This window comes from Pangasianodon hypophthalmus, chromosome 1 (genome assembly GCF_027358585.1).
Source record: "Pangasianodon hypophthalmus isolate fPanHyp1 chromosome 1, fPanHyp1.pri, whole genome shotgun sequence".
In the NCBI taxonomy this organism is placed as follows: domain Eukaryota; kingdom Metazoa; phylum Chordata; class Actinopteri; order Siluriformes; family Pangasiidae; genus Pangasianodon; species Pangasianodon hypophthalmus.
Genome location: NC_069710.1, coordinates 15,035,325 through 15,048,100, shown reverse-complemented (window position 1 = coordinate 15,048,100; position 12,776 = coordinate 15,035,325). Strand labels below are relative to the sequence as shown.

Here is a 12,776-nt window from a genome sequence, read left to right as displayed (position 1 = left end):
TTCTGTTTCTGCTCAGTTACATCTGAATTAAAAACCGATCAAAGTGTTTCTTCTCTCCTTCCTTGTATGATGGGAATTAAGAATTAAATGCTAATTAGAACTGGGATTGTTGATGTGTTGGCGCTAATTTAACGTTCCGCATGTGTTTGCTGTTTTGACGCGCTCAGCAGTTCCGCTTTAATGCTTTTCTACGTTATTAATGCTTACAAGCGCTCTGGCGCCGGTTCTATACATTAGTTATCAGCCAAGTGGAAGATTGCAGCAGGAGACGGAACACTGATACGTGACGCAGAAAATGTTTGGGACTTTGAGGTGAAAAAAAAAAAAAACCAATCAGGCATTTGACATTCTTGGCCTTCTCAAAGTGAGTGGTTTTTCCTGTGGGGGAACCTCTGAAGGTTCTTTGTAGAATCCTTCAGCAAATTGGTTCCATATCAGAAACGATTCCAAGTAGAATCCTTTTTGGAAGAGTCAGTGAAGAGCCCTTTTTTCCCTCTATGTGTATGTGTGTGTCTATGTGTGTGTCTATGTGTGTGTCTATGTGTGTGTCTATGTGTGTGTCTATGTGTGTGTGTGTGTGTGTGTGTGTGTGAGTGTGTGTGTGAGTGTGTGTGTGTGTGTGTTTTTCTATGTTTTTAATACCTAGAATATGTCAGGAGTTTTATGACAAAGGTTCTGTGGTGCATCTTTGAGGATTTACTGGACAGTTAAAGGTTCTTAGTTTCCAAAAAGTGTTCCACTTGGAAGCCATTCTGATAGAGAAACACTTGTTGTAAGGTTCTAAATAGAAAGGGTTCCCCCAGAGGGACAACCAAGGAACCCTTAAGGGTTAAGCATTTTTTTTAGTATTTTACATCATGGTTGAGGAACCATATACAAAAAAAAAAAAATAATTCCTCAAGGCTTCTTAGTTCATATTCTCTATGTGGAACCCTCTCCGAAAGAGAAACACTTTATAAATGGAAAACATTTAAGTGTTCCCTCTAAAGGAAAAAGCTGAACATCCCTTTAGGGTTCTCTGTTGTAGGGTCCTAGATAGAACCACCAGATAACTGAAGAATTATTAAGGGTTCTACATTTTCTAAATAACACAGAGCAATAAAGTTTGTCATTATAAACATAGAACATTTAAATGCAATGTTATGAAAATATTTGAGAGATTTCTCATCAAGCGGGTTCCATCGATGTGCTAGAACCTTTTGATGTTCCCCGTGTTATCCAGTTCTTTGGTTAACGATTCTGTCTTTCCAAAGGGATTGCACTTGTAATGTTTTCTGAACGGGAAATACTCTGTTGTGTGGTTCTGCGTAGAACCTTTTAAGAAGAACCCTCTGAAGAACCCTCTGAATTTTTAAAGAATTCTTTACTTTTTTACCAACGTTCTGTCGTCGTCTTGCTAGAACCTACTGATGTTCCCTGTATTGCCCACGGTTCTTTAGACTTCGTAGTGCCTTGTAGCTGAAAAGGGTTCCTTGATGCTTCTGTGGTTGATGGTTCCATCTTTCAAAAGATGTTTTTGCTTAAGAGCCTATTTTGGAAGGGGAGCTTTCTGTTGTAGGTTCTACGTCTAAGGATGTTTAGTTTCTATCTTTATTCCTACAGCGTTCTTGTGTTCATTAGTGTAAGTGTACAGTTGGTTTCTCAGGAGCATTGCGAGCATGCAGTCTTGACTCTAGTACCCTTTTTAGGTGAAGGGTACTCCAGTGAAGTCACAGCCAGGCTGATTGGGACGGAACCTCAGGTCAGGGCTAATGAAACGTTCCAGTGGGTGAATACAGACAGCTCACGGCTTCGCTCATAAGCGACTCTCATCACGTTCTCTAAAGAGACTCGATGATGCGGGAGAAAAGCCGAGGCTGAGCCGAGAACCGAGACCTCACGACCTCGTCTTCTGCTTCCTCCTCTCTCTGCCTGAGCTGCTTTTATTCATGAGGCACGGTTTAAAAGCTCTAGATCAGGGGTTAAGGTTCTGTGCTATCAACCAGCAGGTTGTGAGTTCACGTTCCAGGACAGTCAGTGAGCCACTGCTGGGCTCTAGAGCGTGAACTTTAACCTTCCAATTAGTTTATTATTTAAGGTTATGCCACATGCTGTGGTAAATAATTAAATAATAAAACGAAAATAATTAGAGTCAGGATTAATAATGAGTTACACCATACAATTTTTAATTAACGTAGACATTTTAAAATATTTTTAAATATTCAGTAGCGATGATGCTAATATTTGTCTAAAAAATGCATTAGATGTTAGATGACGCTTTTCAGTCGGAGTCAAGTTATGAGTCGTAAACTCCGACACCAGAAACAAAGTAAAAAAAAAAAAAAAAAAAGTAAACTTCAAAATAAAACTTTGAAGTGAGTGTCAAGATGCAACTCAAAAAAAAAAAAAAGTTTTTTGAACTATTTTGAGGTCTGAGGTAAGTTACGAGTCATGCGTTTTGAAGTCAGATATGAGTTTTGAATTCAAGACGCAAGTGATAAACTGTGAAATCCGAGTCAAGTTTTAAAGTCAGAGTCAAGATGGGAGTCATGAATTTTAAAATATTAACGCAAGCTATGAGTCAAATTTTGAAGTCTAAGTCAAGTTGAGTCATTTTAAAATTTGATATGAGACATTGTTCAGAAGATTTAAAGACTGAGTTTAGGTTTGAGTCATATAAAAATATTAAAATCAAAGTCAGGTTGCGAGTCATAAACGTTTAAATCAGTCAAGTTGTGAGTCATAAATATTAAAGTCAGAGTCGAGTTGCGAGTCAAATATTAAAGTATCAAGGGGTGAGTCAAAAACTTTGAAGTCTGAGTCAAATTGAGAGTCGTATTTTCAAATAAGAGTCATAACCTATGATCTGAGTCGGGATAAGAGTCATAAATTTTAAAGCCAGGTACAAGATCGTATGAGTCATAACCTCATAAAGTCAGACTCGTCATGCGAGTCGTAAACTTTGGAGTCAAATAGTGAGTCATTTTAAACCTGATACAAGACACAAGTAATAACCTGTAAACTTCAGGATGAAGATGCGAGTCTCTCACGTGCGACTCTGAGACTCGATGCCACGTGTCTGATCACCATTGTTTGTGATTACTGTTGAATTTTTTTTTCTCTTCAGTGTGTTTATTGTTAAATATGTGATTTTCATAAACAGCGCTAAAACGTTAAACAGGAGTATAATAATATCGGAACTGTGTTAGGTCACATGATTTGAAGACAGAGAAGGTCAGAGTCTATTTCTGTTTATTTCTGTCACATTCATTAAGACGTGAAATGAGAAATATTCCACGTTCTAGTTCCGCTGTTCTGGTGTTCATTTTATTTTAATGTATTTATTTTTTGCCCTTGCAGTCCGTTTAGTCTCTGACCCCACGAGGAAGAGTCTGAAAGAGAACATTTGTCCTAATTAGTTTTTGACCGTGTGATCTGCTGTCTCTCGTCCGCCGCCGTTTTTTCAGAGACTCTTCACGGTTGAGTCGATTAGCGCCGTGAGCCCCGGGGACACCGCCGTCGCCGCCGCAATTTGGAATTCATCCCGAGCTCGGGCCATTTCCATTTTAACGCATCTCCGGAGACTCCTCGTCCGTTATGTACACGTTTGATCTGTTTCTGAATTACGTCTGCTCAGTGAGGAAGATGGCACTTACTTACAAAGTCACAGAAATATCGAAATAAATGATCAGACGTCACAGTTCAAATCCAAGAACCTGCAAAAAAAAAAAAAAAAAAAAATCAGACTCTATAGCTTTGCTGAATGAAAAGCAAATCATCAAATTACCAAATATTCCCCATTTCCCTGCTAGCATTTGTTTATACACACTTTAATGCTAGTGTTCACTTTCTTCACTTTTTAATTAGATTAAATAAGACAGCTAGCAAGCATGTCATCGCTAACAGCTTCACCCTGCTAGCTTCTTCATTCTTTTAATTAATTGATTGATTGAATGACTGACTGACTGATTGATTAATTAATAATTTTTTAAAATTTTATTTATTTTTTATTTTTAATTTTTTTTTTTAAATTAATTTTAAAATAATTTGTTTATTTATGTATTGACTTATTTAATTTACTTACTTAACTGTATTTTTATCTATGCATTTATTTATTTTATATATATTTGCTAGCTTATTCATTTATATTTTGAGTTAACTCACTTTGTTTAATTAATTTTATTTTCTTTTAAAAAATTTTACATGCGCATATTTATTTTTTATTAATTTAGTAATTAATTAATTGGCTTATTAATTTACTTAATTTATTTATTTTTATTATATATTTACCTACTCTTATTTATTTACTTATTTACTTTACTTTTTACTTTTGTTCGTATTTTGTTTCTGTATTTCTGAAATTCAGCTTTCCTGAAAGTGGAAAAAAAACATGAAGCTTCTAATAAACACTGAGCTTAAATCACAAGGGAACTTGAACCGTCACGTGTGTGTGTGTGTGTGTGTGTGTGTGTGTGTGGTAATTGGGTTCCGCTCTCAGTCCACACCTGTCACAGCTCCTCATCCTCACTTCCTCTTCCTCGTCGTCTCTCCTTCTCTCTCGGCTTCCTCTCGGGACTGATCACATGATTAAAGCCATTTACGTCCTGATAGGTGCGACTTTCTGCACTTCTCTCGCTCACTTCACCGCTGCCTCGCGCCCTACCTGACAAGGTGAGGACAGGCCGTGTGTCAGGTGGGAACGCAGGTAATGGAGGAGTGTGAGCGGCTCGTGGCAGTGCTGATAGTCGAACCCCAACGCCGCCGCTGCTGCTGCTGCTGCTGCTGCTCCACACAGCTCAGAGGTGTTTCTGAAGTTCTTTTGCATTAGTGTTACTGTGTACGATTTTTACAGCACTGTTAGTAGTCTGCAAAGTTTCTATAACGTTAGTGTACAGTGTTAGTTAGAAACTGATTCTGAGCTAAGAAATGTCAGTGCTGTACGCCAGTTTATGATTTTATATAAACTGCACCTCACTACCTCACTATCTCACTACATCTCCACCTCTCCAACTCACTACCTCACTATCTCACTACATCTCCACCTCTCCAACTCACTACCTCACTATCTCACTACATCTCCACCTCTCCAACTCACTACCTCACTATCTCACTACATCTCCACCTCTCCAACTCACTACCTCACTATCTCACTACATCTCCACCTCTCCAACTCACTACCTCACTATCTCACTACATCTCCACCTCTCCAACTCACTACCTCACTATCTCACTACATCTCCACCTCTCCAACTCACTACCTCACTATCTCACTACATCTCCACCTCTCCAACTCACTACCTCACTATCTCTCCACCTCACTACCTCACTATCTCACTACATCTCCACCTCACTATTTCTCCACCTCACTACCTCACTACCTCTCCACCTCACTATTTCTCCACCTCACTACCTCACCACCTCTCCAACTCACTACCTCACTATCTCACTACCTCTCCACCTCTCCACCTCACTACCTCACTATCTCTCCACCTCACTACCTCACTATCTCACTACATCTCCACCTCACTATTTCTCCACCTCACTACCTCACTACCTCTCCACCTCACTACCTCACTATCTCACTACATCTCCACCTCTCCACCTCACTACCTCACTATCTCTCCACCTCACTACCTCACTATCTCACTACATCTCCACCTCTCCAACTTACTACCTCACTATCTCTCCACCTCACTACCTCACTATCTCACTACATCTCCACCTCTCCACCTCACTACCTCACTATCTCTCCAACTCACTACCTCACTATCTCACTACATCTCCACCTCTCCACCTCACTATCTCTCCAACTCACTACCTCACTATCTCACTACATCTCCACCTCTCCACCTCACTACCTCTCCACCTCACTATTTCTCCACCTCACTACCTCACCACCTCTCCAACTCACTAGCTCTCCACCTCACTACCTCACTACCTCTCCACCTCACTACCTCACTATCTCACTACATCTCCACCTCTCCAACTTACTACCTCACTATCTCTCCACCTCACTACCTCACTATCTCACTATCTCACCACCTCGCTACTTCACTACCTCACCACCTTGTCACCTCACTACCTCACCACCTCTCCAACTCACTACCTCTCCACCTTACTACCTCACTATCTCACCACCTCACTACCTCACTACCTCACTATCTCACCACCTCGCTACTTCACTACCTCACCACCTTGTCACCTCACTACCTCTCCACCTCACTACCTCTCCACCTCACTACCTCTCCACCTCGCTACCTCACTACCTCTCCACCTCGCTACTTCACTACCTCACCACCTTGTCACCTCACTACCTCTCCACCTCACTACCTCTCCACCTCTCCAACTCACTACCTCTCCACCTCACTACCTCACTATCTCACCACCTCGCTACTTCACTACCTCTCCACCTCACCACCTCACTACCTCTCCACCTCTCCAACTCACTACCTCTCCACCTCTCCACCTCACTACCTCTCCACCTCTCCAACTCACTACCTCTCCACCTCACTACCTCTCCACCTCTCCAACTCACTACCTCTCCACCTCTCCAACTCACTACCTCTCCACCTCACTACCTCTCCACCTCTCCAACTCTCTACCTCTCCACCTCACTACCTCTCCACCTCACTACCTCTCCACCTCTCCACCTCACTACCTCTCCAACTCACTACCTCACTACCTCTCCACCTCTCCAACTCACTACCTCTCCACCTCTCCAACTCACTACCTCTCCACCTCACTACCTCTCCACCTCTCAAACTCTCTACCTCTCCACCTCACTACCTCTCCACCTCTCCACCTCACTACCTCTCCACCTCTCCAACTCACTACCTCTCCACCTCACTACCTCACTACCTCTCCACCTCGCTACTTCACTACCTCACCACCTTGTCACCTCACTACCTCTCCAACTCACTACCTCTCCACCTCACTACCTCTCCACCTCTCCAACTCACTACCTCTCCACCTCACTACCTCACCACCTCACCACCTCACTACATCTCCACCTCTCCACCTCACTACCTCTCCACCTCACTACCTCTCCACCTCTCCAACTCACTACCTCTCCACCTCACTACATCTCCACCTCTCCAAACTCACTACCTCTCCACCTCACTACCTCACCACCTCTCCAACTCACTACCTTGTCACCTCACTACATCTCCACCTCTCCAACTCACTACCTCTCCACCTCACTACATCTCCACCTCTCCAACTCACTACCTCTCCACCTCTCCAACTCACTACCTCTCCACCTCTCCACCTCACTACCTCACTATCTCACTACATCTCCACCTCTCCAACTCACTACCTCACTACCTTGTCACCTCACCATCTTGCAGAGGGGTGTGTGTGTGTGCAGTGTGTGTGTATACTGTGTGAGAGTTTTGTGTGTGTGTGTGAGTAGTGTGTTTGTGGGTGTGTGAGAGAGTAGTGTGTGTGTGAGAGAGAATTGTGTGTGCGCAGTGTGAGAGAGTTGTGTGTGTGTGTGTGTGTGTGTGTGCGTGCAGTGTGACAGGTTTCAGGTTTTGTTTATGAGCTCGGGTTCTTCGTCCCCCATCTCTTTCTCTCAGTGGTTTAATCCATCAGGAGGTGTTGTGGTCGATGCCCCTCGCTCTCTCTCCATCTCTCACCTCTCTCCGTTACTATGCAGTGTGAGCCCTGATCTCCCATGATCCTCTGCTGCTTGCTGCCTCCGCTCTCCTCGCACTGGTCTGATTGATCTGCGCCTCTAATCAGACGCCATTCTTCACACTAATTAATCGCTTTAATTTTGGGTGTCCTGCGGCAGCCGGGCCGGAAGCCTCACAATGGAACGCTAACACAAGTTCTTCTAGAAGAACATGAAAACACAAAGGCTCGTTCTGTCGTCTTCTCACTGAGAGGATGAGTGAGGTGGTGTGTGATCACGGGCCTGAGAGAGAGAGAGAGAGAGAGAGAGAGAGAATCACCACAGGTCTCTCTCTCTCTCTCTCTCTCTCTCTCTTTCTCTCTGTCTCTGTCTCTCTGGATCTGTGTCTCTCTCTTTCTTTAATGATGTGAGACGGTTATGGGTTGTAGAAACAGATTTTCCAGACTCAGACAGCTGTGTGCTCTTAAACATCTGTCTCATCTAGACTCAGTGTCTGTGTGTGTGTGCGTGTGTGCGCCTGTGTGTGTGTCTGCGTGTTTGTCTGTCTGTTTATCGTGTGTATGTTTGTGTGTGTGTTTGTGTGTGTGTCTGTTTGTCATGTGTATGTTTGTGCATGTGTGTGTGTCTGTCTGTCTGTTTATCATGTGTATGTTTGTGCATGTGTGTGTGTGTGTGTGTAAAAGTGTTTCAGTGGGCGACTCTGTAAATGCTGCGATCTGATTGGTCGGTTTTCTGAATGAGGTTCCAAACACACATTAAAAGTTCTTAATCCAGCGCTTACATTAGTAACGTCGAGCATGTGTCGCTTATGTGCTCTGTATAAACATTTCAGTTGACGCCTTTAAAGTCTCTCTCTCTCTTCTTCTCTCCCTCCATCTTTCACTCCTGACAGGAAATGGCAAAGATCCTGAATCACCCGCGAGTGTACGCCTTCCTGCACGTCCCCGTCCAATCAGCATCCGACAGCGTGTTGATGGACATGAAGAGAGAGTACTGCTGTGACGACTTCACACATGTCGTTGACTTTCTGAAGGACAGGTACGTGAGCACTGTGCTAGCTATGTTAGCTTGGAGTTAGCGTGGCGTTTGGGTGGAGTTAGGGTGGAGTTAGGGTGGAGTTTCGGTGGAGTTTGTGTGGCGTTAGGGTGGAGTTAGGGTGGAGTTAGGGTGGAGTTAGGGTGGAGTTAGGGTGGAGTTTGGGTGGAGTTTGTGTGGCGTTAGGGTGGAGTTTAGGGGGAGTTAGGGTGGCGTTAGGGTGGAGTTAGTGTGGTGTTAGGGTGGAGTTTGTGTGGCATTAGGGTGGAGTTTGTGTGGCGTTAGGGAGGAGTTAGTGTGGAGTTTGTGTGGTGTTAGCATGGCGTTAGGGTGGAGTTAGTGTGGAGTTTGTGTGGCGTTAGGGTGGAGTTAGGGTGGAGTTTGTGTGGCGTTAGCTTGGAGTTTGTGTGGCGTTAAGGTGGATCACATGATCCGAGGTTTTTTCTTGATTTATTTTATTTCTGTTTTATTTACTGATGCTGCAATCTGGGGACAGAGTGACATTTACACTGACATACCTCTCTCTCCCTCTCTCTCTTTTTTTCACTCTCTCTCTCTTTCTCTCCCTCCCCATCTCTCTGACTCTCTCTCTCTGTCTCACCTTCTGTCTATCTGTCTCTCTCTGTCTCTTTGTCTCACTGTCTGTCTGTCTATTTGTCTCTCTCCCTCTCTCTCTCACTCACTCTCTGTCCCTCTGTCTCTCACTGTCAGTCTCTCTCTCCCTCTGTCTGTCTGTCTTTATGATTGTTTCTCTCTCTCTCTCTCTCTCTCTTTAACTCTTGTCTCTGCTAAATGAAGTTGTACAATCACACACACTTGCATTCAGCAGCATGTTGTAGTAATTCTGGCAGTAGTAGTTTACCTGGCTGAACGTGTGTGTGTGTGTGTGTGTGTGTGTGTGTGTGTGAGAGAGAGAGAGAGAGCTGTGCAGGTATTAGAATGTGAACACGTTTATTTTAATAACACTCAGTGTAGAGTTTTTTTCACTTCCTGGACAAGAGGAAGTGCGAGGTGGAGGATAAAATGTTGACATTTTGTAAATGCCAGCTCTGATGAGTGTAATAATGAGGACTTAGAGCTTTATGAGCATCGCTGGTGCTTCTGTTTGAGGAAGGATCACAAGCTGTCGTGTGCAGAAGTAAGTACACCCCACTCTTATTATGAGTCTCGGCGCTCTTGTACACTTTTCTGGCCACAACCTTCAGAATCTGATCGTGTACTCTGCTCTGCTCTCAGGAGCTAAATATAAACACACAATTTAAACCTTACTAAAGGGTTTGGTGTGAGTAAACTATGATTGGTCAGCTGCTGTGTCAATCAAATTCCTCTTCCTGTTAAAGTGGGCAGTCCTTGGGTGGAATAAATAATCTTTTTTTAATAATAGCTAAAAATAATAGTAATAATAATAATTGTTTAAAAATACTTCTTAAAGCAAATGACCAAATCGTGCAAAATAAAATAAAATTTAAAAAAGAATAAATATCTACATAAATAAAAACAAATGGAATAAATTTTATGGAATAAAAATTTTAAAAATCAATAAATGGAAAAGAATCTTAAAAATTATTTTATAAATTTTGCTGAAAAACAATACTAAAGAATAAATAATCAGAAATTTAGAAAAAAAAAGTTTTATTTATTTATTTATTTATTATATACAAGTGTTAAATTTGTGATAAACTTTAAAACGCAAAATAGTTTAAAATGTAAAATACCAAATAAGTGAATAAATAAATACCTAAACATTTGTAAATTGAATTTTATGTAATAAATTAAATGTAGTAAAAAAAACATTAATTAAAATAAATGAACTGTATTGTTTAAAATGCACTGATTTTAATGAAATTTAAATACATTGAAATAAATGTAAGAATAAAGAAAATAATGTTGAAATGGATACAATAATAAAGACAGAAGAAAGAAAGAACAAGTTTTGAGGCTGATACACATGTACACACACACACACGACTGACCTGCTGTAAAAGACTGTAATTAGTAGCCTTGTGTTCTTCTTTCAAATCTGTGCTTGTGTGTGTGTGTGTGTGTGTGTGTGTGTGTGTGTTTGTTTCCGATTGTGGTCAGCACAAACAGAAAATAACCTTGCTATTAGACAAAGAGGAACTGGAGGTTTCATAACAGAAGGTGTGTTACCCTCAGGGCAGCGAGTGTGTGTTTATGTTTTTGTGTTCTCGTTTTCCCGCTAGCGTGTTTCACTAAGAACGAGGAAAATAACGCTTTCGTGTTGGTTACGTCTTTTTTTATTTTGTTCTGTAAAGGACAAGCGCTTGTGTTCTGAGGAAGGTTTTACATTTTTATCACTCTCATGGACTCTCACTCTCTCACTCCTTCTTAGACCAGAGGCTAGTTGGCTAGTCGCTAGTCTGTAAACATGCAGCAAGTATAAACCAGACACCCTGTGAAATCAGACTGTCAATTTCATGATGTCCAATCAGACCTATCATCCATGTTTGTAACATCCATTCAGATCTATCAGTCATTTCTGTAACATCCAATCTCATGGTGTCCAGTCATATTGAGACATCCAATCAGAACGAGTCATGCTGTCCAATCAAAGCAATAAAAGGGAGTCATGACTAAATGAGTCATGGTGTCCAATCACAGTGTGCCATTACACTCATGGTGTCCAGTGAGAGCGAGTCTTTAGTTTCATGGTGTCCAGTCACAGCGAGCCATTACACTCATGGTGTCCAGTGAGAGCGAGTTTTTATTTTCATGGTGTCCAATCACAGCGAGCCATTACACTCATGGTGTCCAATCACATCAGGTCTTTATTTTCATGGTGTCTAATCACAGCGTGCCATTACACTCATGGTGTCCGATTGCATCGAGACTTTGACTAAAAGTCATGACAGAAAGAGTCACAGCGTCCAATCAAATCAAGTTATGACTTCCATGGCATCCAATCAAAATGAGTGAAAAAAACAGTCATGGTGTCCAGTCAGACTGAGTCATTATGTTCATGACATCCAATCAAAACAGTCTTCCTGATGCTCTTACATCAGATCCTCATATTAATTGAATAAATGGATTTAATTATGCATTAATTTGTTTTACTCGTTACATCTAGTCACTGTAGCATGTTGTTTGATGCCTGTGTGTGTGTGTGTGTGTGTGTGTGTGTGTGTGTGTGTGTGTATATTTTGATCTGTTTTATGATGGTGTGTGTTTTTGTGCCAGGATGTCGTATGTCGAGCACTCAGGTGTGTTTAGAAATGGCGTGACTCAGCTGTGGAGTGATGACTGACTGACTGTGTGTGTGTGTGTGTGTGTGTGTAAGAGCATGTTTGTGGTAATCTGTAAGCAAATCACACATCTTCGGGACAGAGGAGTTTACGCTTTGTGGTTTCTCACTAACGTGACAAACCGCATCTTCTTATGCAGACTTTCTACAGCGTTAAATGTACCCGAAAATGGATAAAAGTCAGTAAAATAAGTGCTGTAGTCATAACCTTTGGCACATTGCTGCAGTGTAAGAGGAATAAAGCACTTTTCGGGGACATTCTGTTGTAGGATAGATCAGGATGGTAACAGTGACGTCACTTCATCACTCCACAACATTGCTGATTATATTTCTGTAACAGCACCACACACACAGTGTTTATTACTTACTTATTTTACATACGTGCCAGTAAAAGAAACACAAAATGGCTTCCTATTCCCTACATGAGTTCTTTAACTAGAGTGTAACGGAATGGACTTTCTAACTGCACAATATTTGTAATTTATTTATATTCAATTATTTAAAAAAAACAGAAACTTTATTTGATATAGCACCTTTAAAAAGGCCTCTCAAGGCATTTTACATAAGAAAAGAAACTAGAATCAGAAGTACGTAGAAACAAACAAAGTACATAAGCATGCATCAAAAACAATTAATAAAATACAATTCAAAATAATAATAACAATAATACTGCTAATAATTGACTAATAAAAAAACAAATTCATCAAGTAACTGTTGATTTACTATATTTAATAAATATATGATTGATTACGGTTCATTTATTATATTTATTTACTTGTTTGTTTGTTTGTTTGCCAGTGAGTCATTGTGTTACTTTTTTCATCCCATGAAATGTTTCGTATTAAATTAGCATTTAATTAGCAC

At 41.2% G+C, this 12,776-nt stretch overlaps 1 protein-coding gene across 1 annotated transcript in view; it reads left to right on the top strand.

Moving 5' to 3' along the window:
- The window catches only part of cdkal1 (CDK5 regulatory subunit associated protein 1-like 1), a 264,900-nt gene that overhangs the window by 156,904 nt on the left and 95,220 nt on the right, over positions 1-12,776 (top strand). The window contains exon 10 of the mRNA XM_053242230.1: positions 8,508-8,653. Within this exon, the coding sequence (XP_053098205.1) occupies positions 8,508-8,653 (146 nt within the window). The remainder of the gene's footprint in view (positions 1-8,507; positions 8,654-12,776) is intronic.